Source organism: Pelophylax lessonae, assembly GCF_965119305.1.
Source record: "Pelophylax lessonae genome assembly, chromosome: 4".
Taxonomy (NCBI): domain Eukaryota; kingdom Metazoa; phylum Chordata; class Amphibia; order Anura; family Ranidae; genus Pelophylax; species Pelophylax lessonae.
The window spans coordinates 500829630-500845651 of record NC_138771.1 but is presented as its reverse complement, the minus strand read 5'-3'; the positions used below and the strand labels follow the sequence as shown (position 1 = coordinate 500845651).

The 16022-nt window shown below is 44.5% G+C and overlaps 1 protein-coding gene across 1 annotated transcript in view; it reads right to left on the bottom strand.

The window, feature by feature from the left end:
- Positions 1-730: 730 nt before the first annotated feature.
- The window catches only part of MRPS35 (mitochondrial ribosomal protein S35), a 30562-nt gene continuing 15270 nt past the window's right edge, over positions 731-16022 (bottom strand). Inside the window, exons 5-9 of the mRNA XM_082255352.1 lie at positions 11757-11896; positions 7852-7961; positions 7675-7744; positions 1008-1614; positions 731-823 (exon numbers count right to left, since the gene is read on the bottom strand). Of these exons, the coding sequence (XP_082111478.1) occupies positions 1363-1614; positions 7675-7744; positions 7852-7961; positions 11757-11896 (572 nt within the window). The 3' untranslated portion in view covers positions 731-823; positions 1008-1362. The remainder of the gene's footprint in view (positions 824-1007; positions 1615-7674; positions 7745-7851; positions 7962-11756; positions 11897-16022) is intronic.

Below are 16022 nucleotides of genomic sequence, written 5' to 3'. Positions count from 1 at the left end.
TAGTAAAGGCTTACTTGACAGCAAGCATAAACTATAGGCCAATCAGGTAAGATCTGACCTCACTCAAACTTTAAAAAAAAAAAAATCTTCAGTGCTCTTTATAGACTTGTACCCTTGAGACCTTGAGACATGTTTATGTAAAATCAAGAGAGAACGTTTTTTCAGGCCATTCATGTCTAACATTATCCAACAAGTGATTCAGCTACAATGCTGATTACACCAACATAGAGTTAGGACCGCTCCTCTGTGTAAGATATTATACACAAATATAGCACAGTAAGCATTTGACAATGTAAAAGTTCCATCAAAGTTTAGTTTCAAGTAAATACTACAATAATGTTTCAAAATGTGGCTGAAGTTACAAAGTTTCATGGTATACTAAATGTTAAGAAAGGAGGTTTATTTTCACTCCACTGTTCATAGATAAGAGCTAAAGGGCAATTGACATTTCATTTTCATGTGGGCATGAAATTACAATGGCTTTTTTTTTTTTACGGCTGGTGGGGTTTCAGTGATGAGATGTCCTTGCAGAAATCCATGCCTCTGCTCTTGCCACAATGGTGACATTTCCCTAATATAGATGGTGTCTGCACCCCTCCCACAACTGTGAAATATTCTTCCAGTGGTTGGGGTCTCCTCCTCTCCCACAATAGTGAGATTTTCCAGCAGTAGATGAGGTCTCCATCCCTCTTAACATGGCACTATTTCCCTGCCTTGGTTGGGGTCTCTGCTCTTCTCATGGCAATATTTCCCTGCCTTGGTTGGGGTCTCTGCTCTTCTCACAATGTTTAAATTCCACTGCAGTGGATGGCGCCTCAGCCACCTGCAAGATGACACTATTACACTACAGTGGATGGCGCCCCTGCCACATGCAAGATGACACTATTACACTGCAGTGGATGGCGCCTCTGCCGCATGCAAGATGACACTATTACACTACAGTGGATGGCGCCTCTGCCACATGCAAGATGACACTATTACACTGCAGTGGATGGCGCCTCTGCCACATGCAAGATGACACTATTACACTGCAGTGGATGGTGTATCCACCCCTCCAACATGACAATATTACCCTGCAGTAGATGCTGTCTCCTCTCTCCCACCATGGCAAAATTTCCCTGTATCGGAAGAGCATCAGAGTTACACTGTGGAATCATTTCAATGTAAAGAACTGAGAAATCTAAATGGGAAATCTTGGCACCACCGTCCAAAAATATCCAAGAAATCAGCATGTGATTCAACCCAATAGCATCCACACAAAACAAGTAATAATTTAGTGTGGAGTCCATCCTAAAAAATGACAGGAAGGTCAATATTTGGGAAATTTAACAGTGGCACAGTCTGGAGATCCAGGGGGGAAGCCTAAGCAATGCCCAGCATTTTCTTCACACTTTGCTTGTAGGTGCTGATATTGTCCTCTGTTTCGCCTTCATTGCGCAGGTTCAGCATAGCGCTGCGGTATTCTTGAACACTGGGAGATTGGAGTATTTCTTCGCTGGAGGTGCCACAAGACTTGGAAAGAGTCTGTAGGGCGTTCTTTTCAGACATGCTGCCCTCCCAGATGTACTCGTCCATGTCGCCCTCCTCCATCTCGCTTTCCCAAGCCTCAGTTTTCTGGGGGGGGAAAAAAAAAAAAAAAAAAAAGTCAGAAATACCTGAAATTACACAAAAGTACTCACAAGTAGCATATTTACATGATCGTGTCATCCCTGAGCCAAATCTTAGCCCAGAAATATATTATGACCCTGGATGATGCTTAAACAAAGATTGTGCTGTTCTTCTGGAGAGAAAAGCAGATGAAGGCAATATGAGTGGAAGGGAGGGATACTGTGACCGGTTCCACTGACACAATTCTTTGGATTCTGATAACAGATCCACTTATCTGCAAATCTCCTTATTGATGCTGCACATGAAAAATTGCAGATTGGCAAAAGGCAGCTGACAACGTCCTATATGCAGCAAATGCAACCAGTGGAAAACTAGCAAGGCGGTGCATAAGGAGAGCTGCAATGCACTAAGAGCACAATACAATCCCAAATCCTCCATCTCCCAGCAGCAAAAGAGGACCAGTCTTGGTTTTCAATATAAAACAGTTGCACGGGTTGGAAAATGTATGCTTCTACTATGTACAGTATAGACACTTTGTTTTAGAGTATGCAATAATTACAACCCCTTTCAGTTTACTTTTTATCTGTGTCCTGTTGGGGAGATGTGCCTTCACTTCCTGTCTTATAGAAACAATAGGAAGTGAGGGGAAATATCCACAAAGCAAGTGGATTTCCGTCTTAAAGTCCATCCACCCCAGTAGCAAAGTCTCGCTCTAAAATGCTGCAGAAAGCCTCATGCAAGTACCGGTGTATATCTGCGTTTTATTAATAAAGGATAATAATTATTATTAATGCATCAATTTCTGTATGAAATTGAGGTTGTATGGCCCCAGGTGCTCATGTGCATGAGATCCTAAATAAACCTGTGGAGGGAAAAATAATTAAATTAGAGGGGGTGCCTTCAGTCATTCTCTTGCTAACAATATCCCTTCTGCATGTTGAGTATCCCAATCATGCAAGACGACATTGCAGCACAGGCCAGGATTATCTTAAGCCACCCAACCTTCTCTGACATCTGACCGGAAAGGAGCATGACATCACCCTCGCCTAGGTGCTGCAGAATAATAACTATGTAATCTGACTTTCATACACACAGGTCATTTTTTGCAGCATTTTAGCCAGGGGCAGGAGGAGCACCTTAAAAAGGTCCACTTTAAAAACAGTTGTCATTAGATCAGGTGTCCCCAGTGGAAGATTTACCCTCACTGCTCATTCCAGTGACAACTTTAAACTTTTGGATTTACCATGACTTTTGTTTCACTCATCAGGACAAAGAGGGTGAATATCCCCAGTGTGGACACAGGCTGGGTTCACACTTGTGCAATCACAGTCATTGCATTGCCGTGCATATCACACTCAATGTCTGTGCGATGCGAATTCAGCCATACAAACTTTATGGCAGAAATCACAGCGCACCAAAATGGTGCAGAACTCTTCTTTTGGTCTGCACTGGAATCAGATTGCATGGGTGTTCACACCTACGCGATCTGATTCCTGTACCATTTGACAGTTTGCACTGTGCTCCGATCTGGGGGTGTCATTAACTTTACATTAACACCCCCAGCGGTTCGCAGATGTCATTGTGATTCAGGTGCAATGAAGAAACTGGCACTGAATCGCAGGGTTTCCCGCACTGCACTAGTGTGAACCAGGACTCAGACTGTTATAAAATCATGACAGTGGCTCTAAAAATTCCCTACTCCTGTCCAAAACTAAACAAAGTTTTGGCTATACATACACTTCTACCACATAGAGGATAACAAAATTCTCAGAACTAAAACATTACATAAAAAAAAAATTGAAAAAAAGGTGAGTGTATTGCAAACTTTGATAAAACAGAACATTTAAAATATGCTTTAAATTAAATTCTGCTTGGAACGCAACATATTTTACAAAAATCTCTTGTAATCCAAATAAACAGTCTAATGCCCCATACACACGTGCAGATTATCTGCAGACTTGCCAAAACCATATTACCTAAACACTTTCAATTTGTATGCAATCCGGCAGGCCCTTGCACTACATAGAAAAGGTAAGTCTGCAGACAAAAGTCTGCAGATAATCTGCACGTGTGTACGGGGCATTAGGCTAGGTTCACACTAGAATGTGGTGCAGGAAACCTGCGATCTCTGCATTACCCGCACCGCAGCAGTTTTCTGCAGTGGGTGTCAATGTGAAAGAACAGGAAACCGAGGTTACAATTTGCACAGGCTCACCAAAATTGGGCAAAAGAAGATTTTAAAAACATTGCCTGGTCTGATGAGTCTCGATTTCAGCTGTGACATTCAGATAGTAGGGTCAGAATTTTGTGTAAACGTGAAAGCATGAATCCATCCTGCCTTGTATCATCGGTTCAGGCTGGTGGTGGTGATGCGGGGGATATTTTCTTGGCAGACTTTGGGCCCCTTAGTACCAATTTAGCATTGTATAAATGCCACAGCCTACCCGAGTATTGTTTCTGACCATGTCCATCCCTTTATGACTACACTGCACTCTTCTGATGGCTCCTTCCAGCAGAATAATGCACCATGTCACAAAGCTCAAATCATCTCACCACTGGTTTCTTGAACATGACAATGAGGTCACTGTACTCCAATGGCCTCCACAGTCACCAGATCTCATCCAATAGAGCCCCTTTGGGAGGTGGTGGAACGGGAGAGTCACATCCTGGATGTGCAGCCGACAAATCTGCAGCAACTGCGTGATGCCATGTCAATACGGACCAAAATCTCTGAGGAATGTTTCAACACCTTGTTGAATCTATGCCACGAAGAATTAAGTCAGTTCTAAAGGCAAAAGGGGGTCCAACCCAGTACTAGCAAGGTGTACCTAATAAAGTGGCCGGTGAGTGTACATAATGTATCCCTTTGGACTAATTGATGGGTTTTGCATACAACAGGTTAGCAATCAAGCTTTGTAACTCACAAACCATTTGCAGTGTGATGGATTTTGGGAATGTAGCACCCAGTTTGCGCTCTTTGTTTTTGTTGGATGTTTGAAACAGAACAGGGGTTCCACAAGGCCGAGGCTGCTCGCCCTGGGATTCCCCCCAAGTCCTGCCACTCAAAGTACGCTCGCCAGGATCATGGAAAAATCACAAGTGTCACAGATGCTCATAAAATATGCAGAGCAATCAAAGCCAATTCATCCGGTGAGGAGATGCTGAATAATTCATTAGCCACTGAAAGGTAATGAAAGCAGCTCAGGGCTTGTGTGCAGGGGACGGCCTGGAATCAGATGGCACACAGCGAATTCTGGATCCCAGCAACACCAAAGACAATGTGTAAAGACTCTGCCAAATCCATGGACTGGTGCCAAGCTCAGAAATTCTCCTGAACCGTGGACCAGCTTCAGGAAAGCCCATTCATATAAACAAATGTATACCCACCAAATTGTAAATGTTTTTTTAAACAAGGGTAAAAATGTTGTGTGACCCACTTTCCAGGCTTTGAAAGAACTAATTTATTGGCATTTGATCACTACGACAACTTATTTTGTAAAGCAATAACAAAACATATTACAGCTGAAGCTTATTCGCCTATATTTGAAAAAGTTCAATACTGTAGACCAGCCTTTTTTAACCAGTGTGCCATGGCACCCCAGGGTGCCTTCTGGGATCTTTAGGGGTGCCTTGGTAAAATGCAAAAACATTGCCTAAAATTGCCCAAAATTGTCAGCACTTTGCAGGTGAATCTCTTCTGCATTTTTTTGTTACACAAAGCCATGTGTTTTATTTTGTGCAGCATTACAGCCATGGACACCGTGCAAGGCAGCTGCTGGGATTCTAATAAAATGAGGAGGTCATAAATTGACAAGACTGAGAACCTGAGAATGTCCTTGTTTGCCCTTCTCTGTCTGCACTGGGGTTACATTAGCTGAATGAGGGAGGGGAAATTGAGGGAGAGGAGAAACACTGGAATACTAGTCAGTACCAGTGTGCAAAGGTGTATAAAAATAAATCATCTCAAATGTTGGGTGTCCTACATGTGTCGATGCGTCTATATTATGTAAAACAATTTGTTTCTTTTAAATTTTAGAATGGGGTGCCTTGAGATTGTGCATAATTTTAAAGGGTGCCTTGACTGAAAAAAGGTTGAGAAACACTGCTGTAGACGAATGGTGTCACACTCTAATAAGCGAATTAACTTAAAACACCTGTAAAAGGTTTCCTGAGCCTTGAAATGGTCTTTATGGTTCAGTAGGTTACACAATCAGTGCCGGTTCACACTAGCGCAATGCGGGAACCAGCGCGTTTCTAGTGCCGGTTCTCGCATCACATAGGACTAGCAGGCAGTTCACACTGCCCTATGTAAACTCCAGAAGGTGGCAATAGAAAGTTAAGGACACCCCCAGATTGGTTCGCATATCGCAATGCGAACTGTCAAATGGTGCAGGAGTCAGATTGCATGGGTGTAAACAACCATGCAATCCAATTCCAGCCCAAGCCAAAAAAAAGGGTCCTGCCCCATTTTGGTCCAAATATGATGCAAATTCAGCCATACAATTTGTATGGCTGAATTTGCATTGTACAGACATTCCGTGTGATCTGCACAGCAATGCGGTGCAAATTACATGCGATGTCTCACATCGTGCTAGTGTGAACAGGCACTTATGGGGAAGACTGCTGACTTGAGTGGTCCAGTAGACAGTCATTGACACCCTCCGCAAGGAGAGTAAGTCATAAAAGGACATTGCTAAGGAAGCTGGCTGTCCACAGAGTGCTGTATCCAAGCATATTAATGGAGAGTTGAGTGGAAGGAAAAAGTGTGGTAGAAAAAGGTGCACAAGCAACAGGGATAACCACAGCCTTGAGAGGATTGTGAAGCAAATTCCATTCAAGAACTTGAGATGTTGCTCTGTGGTCCAAAATCCTCTTTTCTAAAGAAAGTATATTTTGTATTTCATTTGGAAATCAAGGTCCCAGAGTCTGGAGGAAGAGTAGAGAGAAAGACAGAATCCAAGTTGTATGAGGTCCAGTGTGAAGTTTCCACAGTCCGTGATGATTTGGGGAGCCATGTCATCTGCTGGTGTTGGTCCACTGTGTTTTATCAAGTCCAAAGTCAGGGCAGTAAACTAGAGCACTTCATGCTTCCCTCTGCTGACCAGCTGCCCACACTGCCAAAAGTACCAATACCTGGTTTAATGATCATGGTATCACTGTGCTCGATTGGCCAGCAAACTCTCCTGACCTAAACCCCATAGAGAATCTGTGGGGTATTGTCAAAGAGGAAGATGAGACACCAGAACCAACAATGCAGAGGAGCTGAAGGCTGCTATCAAAGCAACCTGGGCTTTTATAACACCTCAGCAGTGCCACAGGCTGATCGCCTCCATGCCACACTGTATTGATGCAGTAATTCATGCAAAAGAAGCCCCGACCAAGTATTGAGTGCATACTATACTGTACATGGACATACTTTTCAGTAAGCCAACATTTCTGTATTATTTTTTTTTTTTTTTTTATTGGTCTTATGTAATATTCATTTTCTGAGATACTGAATTTTGGATTTTCACTAGCTGTAAGCCATAATCCTCAAAATTAAAAGAAAGAAATGGTTGAAATATATCACTGTGTGTAATGAATCTACATAATAGAGGAGTTTCACTTTTTAATTTGAATTACTAAAATAAAGTACCTTTTTGATGATATTCTATTTTTTTGAGATGCACCTGTATGTGCTTGAGTAACATTGTACCAAAACCTTACAAATCTTGGGGATGGGATGAGGGTGTGCACTGCACAGTAGGCAGTATACACAAAATAAAATAAAAAAGTGAACTTTTTTGGTGGATCAGATTTGGCATGCCCTTGCTGCTAAAAAATAAATATCTACCCCCCCCCCCCCCCCCCCGGCAAATTTAAAAATTTAAATTCTTGGATTTTAGCTCTGCTGACCATTAATTACAGCACCCCTGCTCGTGAATTGTGGTATTTCAGCACGACCATGAAACAGCAGGGTTTTCCAAGTGAGATAGGAGCCCCTCCATTTTTCTACCAAGAGGATTCTCAACCAAATATGGGAACCTTAAATTTTTCATAAAGTTAACCTTTAAAAGAAACACTTACGCAGGACTCATGGTAGAGTACTGTCAACAAGTACATGGCATAATCCTCGTTCTGCATCCTTAAGGGACACCTGAAAATCAGAAAGAATAAAATGGTCACAATCATACTGCTGCCCTCAGAATATGATATTGTCCAGCACCTGGGTAAGGGAATGAGGCATAAGAAGAACACTGTTACCTGTCTGTCTGGATTGTCAAAGTATCGCTTTCTGCATTGTACCGAGACCCTGCAAGTTTAATCAGCTTTTTCCTGGCATGTTTATCTAGATTCAAACTGGAGAGCTTGATCTATAAAATAAATAAATAAAAAAATAGTAGCAATTCTAAGAAAAAAAATTGTAAATCCATCAGAACTACTTATTTCATACAAGCGTTCAATAAGACCATAACTAGTTATAAATCACATAACTTCACTAAACACCTATTTTGCGGTCATGTGATGAAGAACATGTACCTCTGCTCCTCACTGTCTGATATTGGGGTGGAGAGAAGTTTAAGGCTCCATGCACACAGGGCGTCATAAAAACGTGCTCCAAAGCTGTTTACATAACGCCGGGAAACAGCAGCTGTAAAAACGTGCTTTCAGTAGCTTTTTCTACTAGCGTTATTGCACGTTTGGCCACAGTAGCTGTTAGCAGCGTTTTTTTCTGCCTCCATTCAAAATCAATGGTTCCCTATGGGAGCCTATTGATTTGAATGGAAGTCACACCGCAGGTCGGATCAGGGTGATCCGACTTGCGGTGCGACCTGCACTGTGAGAATCTCGAGGGGGAACTCCACGCCAAAATGGGGAAAAAAACGGCGTGGGGTTCCCCCCCAGGTTCCAAACCAGGCCCTTCGGATCTGGTATGGAATTTGAGGGTAGCCCCGCGCCGAAAAAACGGCGTGGGGTCCCCCCCAAAATCCATACCAGACCCTTATCCGAGCATGCAGTCCGGCATGCCAGGAAAGGGGAGGGGACGAGCGAGCGGCCCCACCCCCCCTGGATCATACCAGGCCACACGCCCTCAACATGGGGGGGTGTGGGTGCTTTGGGGCAGGGGGAGCTCTGCACCCCGCACCTCAAAGCACCTTGCCCCCATGTTGATGAGGACAAGGGCCTCATCCCCACAACCCTGGCCGGTGGTTGTGGGGGTCTGCGGGCAGGGGGCTCATCGGAATCTGGAAGCCCCCTTTAACAAGGTGGCCCCCGATCCCGGACCCCCTCCCTATGTGAACGGGTATGGGGTACACTGTACCCCTACTCATTCACCCCATAAAATGCAGTGTATGGAAATAACGACAGGAGACGTTTTGGAAAATTTATTAAAAATCTTCATCCGGCTCTTGTCCTCTCCGGGGGTCTTCTGCTCTTTTGCTGTCCGCCCTTCTTGTCTTCTCTCCGGGGTCTTCTGCTGTCTTCTCCTCTCCGGGGGGTCTTCTGCTCTTTTGCTGTCCGCCCTTCTTGTCTTCTCCTCTCCGGGGGTCTTCTGCTGTCCGCCCTTCTGCTGTCCAATCTTCTTGTCTTCTCCTCTCCGGTCTTCTGCTCTTTTGCTGTCGGCTGTCGGCTGTCCTTCTTCCTCCGGTCCTCCGACGACGACGTCTTCAGCGATTATGCCGGCCTCTGGTCTCTGCAGCTTATTATATAGCCATTAGGGGCGTGGCCGCCAGATGACGTCATCGGGAGACCACGCCCCCTTGTGTCACAGATGACGTCATCTGTGACACAGGGGGCGTGGTCTCCCGATGACGTCATCTGGCGGCCACGCCCCTAATGGCTATATAATAAGCTGCAGAGACCAGAGGCCGGCATAATCGCTGAAGACGTCGTCGGAGGAGGACCGGAGGAAGAAGGACAGCCGACAGCAAAAGAGCAGAAGACCGGAGAGGAGAAGACAAGAAGATTGGACAGCAGAAGGGCGGACAGCAGAAGACCCCCGGAGAGGAGAAGACAGCAGAAGACCCCCGGAGAGGAGAAGACAAGAAGGGCGGACAGCAAAAGAGCAGAAGACCCTCGGAGAGAAGACAGCAGAAGACCCCCGGAGAGGAGAAGACAGCAGAAGACCCCGGAGAGGAGAAGACAAGAAGGGCGGACAGCAAAAGAGCAGAAGACCCTCGGAGAGGAGAAGACCCCCGGAGAGGACAAGAGCCGGATGAAGATTTTTAATAAATTTTCCAAAACGTCTCCCGTCGTTATTTCCATACACTGCATTTTATGGGGTGAATGAGTAGGGGTACAGTGTACCCCATACCCGTTCACATAGGGAGGGGGTCCGGGATCGGGGGCCCCCTTGTTAAAGGGGGCTTCCAGATTCCGATGAGCCCCCTGCCCGCAGACCCCCACAACCACCGGCCAGGGTTGTGGGGATGAGGCCCTTGTCCTCATCAACATGGGGGCAAGGTGCTTTGAGGTGCGGGGTGCAGAGCTCCCCCTGCCCCAAAGCACCCACACCCCCCCCATGTTGAGGGCGTGTGGCCTGGTATGATCCAGGGGGGGTGGGGCCGCTCGCTCGTCCCCTCCCCTTTCCTGGCATGCCGGACTGCATGCTCGGATAAGGGTCTGATATGGATTTTGGGGGGGACCCCTCGCCGTTTTTTCGGCGCGGGGCTACCCTCAAATTCCATACCAGATCCGAAGGGCCTGGTTTGGAACCTGGGGGGGAACCCCACGCCGTTTTTTTCCCCCATTTTGGCGTGGAGTTCCCCCTCAAGATTCTCACAGTGCAGGTCGCACCGCAAGTCGGATCACCCTGATCCGACCTGCGGTGTGACTTCCATTCAAATCAATAGGCTCCCATAGGGAACCATTGATTTTGAATGGAAGAAAAAAAACGTATAACGTGGCTTAACGCACGTTAAGCAACGTTATGGAGCCTCATGGAGCCTTTAGCAACGTCAGACGTTTTTTGCAGCTTGACGCTGGAGCTCCTGAACCCACAGTTCCTGGGTTTTTTTTGGAGCTGTAAAACGCCTATGCCACTTGGAGCTCCTAAAAGCTCTATGTGTGCATGAGGCCATAGAATAACATGGATGGGCGTTCTGCAGCTGCAAAAAAAAACGTCTGACGCTGCTAACAGCAGCTGTAAAAACGTCCAGTGTGCATGAGGCCTTAATGTGTGACAAAGCTCTGCCCCAAGTAATATATGAAAGAACACATCCCTAGCATTCCTTTGGACATGCATGTCTCCTTGCTGGCAAAGGGGTAGTGTTAGAATAGGGTTTTTTTTTTTACTAAAGCTAGAGAGGGCAAAATTAGTCACAATTCTGTAGAGAAACCAATCAGCCTCCAGGTTTTATTGCTAAATCTTAAACAAGCTGCGGTTAGAAGCCAATTGGTCTCTCTGCAGAATTGTGACTAATTTTGCCCTTTCTAGCTTTAGAGTTGAAAGGCTGAAGATGGAGTATCAGCTGGAATAACATTGCCACACAGCATGAACAATTAATTGTAGAGCCAATGACACGTTGGAGGGTATGTTCACACTGAATGCGGGTCTAAAATCATGCAAATTCAGCTGAACTCGCACAATTTCAAATCTGCATTTCAGTGCAAGTTCGGAGTGATCTGAAAGACATCTGTGTGGGTTCATGCAAAGAAATCTATTGGAATCACCCCTGAAGTCACCAAAAGTAGTGCAGGAACTACTTTTTGGAAATCAGTGCGGTGCCACAAAGTCTGCGTCGCACCGATTGGGACAGTGCCGTTGCTGGCAATAGGCTGCTATTTGGCATGTGATTGGCATAAAACAAATGCTGTAACTACCTGATTTCAGTGTGCTGCTCGACAATCACGTGACTGACTGGCCGGCTCTCTCTCCTCTTGAGGGACATCAGCAGGGGAATCTCTGCCCCGCCCCCTGCAGCTGTCAGAAGAGGAGAGGGTAGAGCCGGCCGGTCACGTGATCGCCGAGCAGCACACTGAAATCAGGTATTTACAGCATTTTTTTTTATAAAACACAGAGACAGACAGAGGCACACAGGCTTAGAAGACAAAGAGGATTATACAAAGTCATCCAAGTGGCTGAACAACCACTTTAAGCGTCTTGATGTGCTTTTGATACAGTTCTCATTTTAACTTAAATGATATAAACAGGCCATTTCACTCACCTGCAAGGTCACTACCCTGGCTTCTGGGTTGCGGATTGACGGCCCAGCGAAGACAAAATCCACAGACTTTAGCTCTATTGGGAAATGCTGCTTGCACTGGTCATCGTCAAGGAGTGCAGCTGGCCACTCAGTGCAGAACTCTATAAAATATACAAATACATCATATGTCTGCCTATACCCTACGTAATGTTATTTTACTATATAAATCACTAAAAATGAAATATTTTTGTGTTTTCCATAGCTCTTGCTGTGTCTCAGAGTATCTTTTATGTGTTTAAATGAGTTTCTATTGTTTTAAAAGTGTGTTTAACCACCTCCCATCCGGCAATAGTATATATACGTCCTGAGTTTAAAACTAAATACCGGTGTTATGGCAGCAGATAGCTGCCATAACCCTGGTATTTTTTTAAACTGCAGGCGATCGGCTTTCCGATAAGGGTGGTCCCAGCGGCGGATTCGCCGCGAGATCACCCTCCTCCCGCCGTGTCCCGGTCCTTTTCCCCGCTTACCGGACCCGCCGGCAGCAGGGAAAACGATCGGGTCCCGGATCCTCACAGACAGGATGTCGAGAGAGGGCAAGCTTGCCCTCACTCGACTCTATTGTCTTGGACGACCGGAGCGACGGCAAACATCGTTGCCGAGCAACCGGCTTAAAGGTCCCTTTTTTTTCCCTTTCTATCTTTATTAGTGTACTTGTGAGATCTGAGGACTTTTTGACCCCAGATCTCACAAAAAAGAGGTCCTGTCGTGCCTATTTCTATTACAAGGAATGTTTACATTCCTTGTATTAGAAATAAAAATGATCATTTTTTTTTTTTTTTTTTTTTTAAACGGTGTAAAAATAAATAAATAAAATAAATAGTAAAAAAAAAAAAAAATTAAAGCGCCCTGTCCCCGTTAGCTCGCGTGCAGAAGCGAACGCACACGGAAACCCCGCCCACATATGTAAACGGTGTTCAAACCACACATGTGAGGTATCGCCGCGATCGTTGGAGCGAGAGCAATAATTTGAGCCCTAGATCTCCTCTGTAACTCTAAGATGGCAACCTGTAGAAATTTTTAGTGTCGCCTATGGGGATTTTTAAGTACCAAAGTTCGTCGCCATTCCGTGAGCGTGCGCAATTTTGAAGCATGACATGTTGGGTATCCATTTACTCGGTGTAACATTATCTTTCACATTATGGAAAAAAATTGGGCTAACTTTATTGGATTCTTATTTTTTTAATTAAAAAAAGTTTGGAAGATCGCTGCGCAAATACGGTATGATAAAAAATATTACAATAATCTTTATTTTATTCTCTAGGGTCTCTGCTAAAAAAAAAAATATATAATGTTTGGGGGTTCTAAGTAGTTTTCTAGCAAAAACAACTGATTTTAGCTTATAAACACCAAATGTCAAAAATAGGCCTAGAAGGCAAGTGGTTAAAGACCTTAAAATGCTTTTACACGTACAGTGACAGTAAAAAAAAAAAAAAAAAACATGCCTACAATGCATTTTAATAGGGTTTTTCTATTTCGCGGATTTTCACTCTTCGTGTCTGGGTCCGGAATGTAACCCCCGCAATGGAAGAGGGTTTACTGTATATATAATTTTTTTTTTTTTTTTAGAATTATTTAAAGAAAAATAAAAAAAGTCTGTCCCTACATCAAAAACCTGGACAATCTACGACCCTTAAGGCCCCTTACATACGGACGGGCTCTGTTGGAATCCACCTGCTCAGCAGGGAATCTGTACGCTGAGCAGGCAGATGGCTGGTCCATGTCTGCTCTGCTTATGCAGATCGGACACAGACACAGTGGTCAGATGTAAACAGACCACCTATCTGTTTACACCCGATTGCCATACGGATGGGGAACGGATCCCCATCCATCTGTTTTTAGCAGACAGGACTGGATCAGATGTCGGCAGGTGTCAACAAACTCATGTCTGTTGACACCCGCAGCTCCACAGAGGAGACGGGAGGGTCAGATTGGATCCGCCTAAAAAACTGACAGGAAGAGTTGATCGATCCGCCCATGTGAAAGGGCCCTAAGAATTAAAATTACACATCGCTAGTTTAAAATGTATCTAAACCCAGGAACAAATCTGGAAATCTATTGCAGCTTGCCAGTCCTTAGACTGCAATTGTTTCTCTTTTTTTCACCTTATGGTCCTGCCAGAATCACAATTCCTCTCCTTGGGTGACAACAGTCACTTGTTGTATCCAGCAGTGTTGTCACCCAAGGTTCTCTCTATAAAACAGGAGAGTTGTTCTGTAGTTCTTAGACCTTGGAACAATGTTACTTGTAAGAATTTAGCACAGACAGAAAGCAAAGGGCGGTCATCAGTTGACAAGGTCAAAAGGTATTTTTTGAATTTATGATCGGCTATACTAAAATGGTATGTTTACCAGACCAAAATAAGAGACATTCATCGTTGGGGCTTACATACATTTCAAAGGGTTAATACACCCACAACTGACTGTATAGTGGTTGGGTGAAATCAACAAGGGACTGGGTTACATAGCAGCTTGTTCAAGGTCTCCAGGAACCCAGGAATTTCCCAAAATCTCAGTTCCACTCCCCAATTGTGGCAAAACAGAATCTGCTTTTTGCCAAGCAGAAGTCTAATGTATTAATTGAGGGAATCCAGCAGGGGGCAGATGACTTAATTGATAGGATCGCAGGATCTTCGATCCAGCCAACAGATGGCATTCTAGTACCATAGTATTCTTCTCAGAAGTGCTGAAAGTAGCCCTGTTTAAAAAAACTCATTAGGTCCCAAGAGTAGAAACTCCTCCCTTATCAGGAGAGTCCAAAGGTTTCAATAAGCCAAGGAGAGCCTCATAGCAAGCTGTGTTTGCTGTCTCTTTAGTTACCCCCATAGGACATCTTTTTCATGTATTGATGTAAATAAAGTGTTTGTATACCCAAAGCATTAAGAGCCGGTTCACACTGGGGAGACCTGTCAGGCGACCTGGTCGTCTGACAGGTCGCCGTAGGTCGCCTTCCATAGAGAAGCTGTGGACCCGTTCTAATAGGAGCAACACAAGTCGCTCCGACTTAGAAAAAGGGTCCGGAGCTTCTTTGGGGCGACCCGGAGCGACCTGCATAGACTTCAATGTTATGAAGTCCGTGCCGGCCGCTCTGAGGTCGCCCCGGCGAGTCGGATCGCTCTAATGAGTATCGGCTCTAAAAGCATTTTGTTTTATCTGCAAAAAAAAAAAAAAAAAACCCATTGATTCTGTCAGAAATCCAGTGATCACACTCCCATTATAAAGGAAGAAGTTGGCTCTACAGGGTCCCAAGGCATATGGAATATAGCCACCCTCCTCCGTGCAAGCCTAAAATAAACCAAATTCTGATGCATCCAGCGCCACCACATAAAAGCACTGAAAACCACCTATTCATTACTGCACCACCCACAGTCCTTTTGAGTAAAAGCAAGTGTTGCACAGCAAATGGATGGTATGCACATTTGAAGTTGAAGCAAACACAAATCATGGTAGACGTAGTATCTGTAGAGTAGTGCATGTATTGCAAAACTGGTAGTTTGGGGCAAGGCTCTCCCATTGCAGTGCAGAGACAATTGTTTGCAGATTTAAACAAGTTTGGCCTTATTCATTATGCTGGGTCCAAAACTTGTTTTTAGCACTGGGGAGGGGGGGGGGGGTTATTTATACATTAACTATGAAAAAAAAAAAAACAGATACATTTTCTTTACAAAACCCAGCAATTGTATTTAGTTTGTAGGCAGCCTTCCCATATTACTCTTCCACTTGTTAATATAAATGGATCCGGTCATTTCAAACGTTTGCAGGGGAAGGATGTAATTTCCCTTTGTACAATGTACTACAAGTTTCAGTTCAGATTGTATTGCACATCTAAAAGACTATCAGTAAGGAGGGGGTGCTACTCTGCCAAACAGTACATTATCAGGCAGGCAGGTCCTCACTCTCAGCCCGAACTTAAAAGATTTTTGTGAGAGTGCTGGCTTGGCCTACGTCACTATCTACATAACTGAAAGAGGACAAGAAGGGAAATACTGTAAATTTTTTAAAATCAGCATTTTATTTTGCATATGCGCTCCAGAATTCACTGAAGTGCATTGTAAATAGAGCAACCTCCAGTTCCCAGCAAATTGTCATGGCCAAATTTGGAAGGGTCTACTTTGGGCTCACATCACACAATCTACACAGTCTGAAAAAATACCCAAAAACTATAGTGTTCCGCATACGTCTTTTGGGTCACAGTAGACTGAAGTCTGATCTAAAAGTGTATATGTAC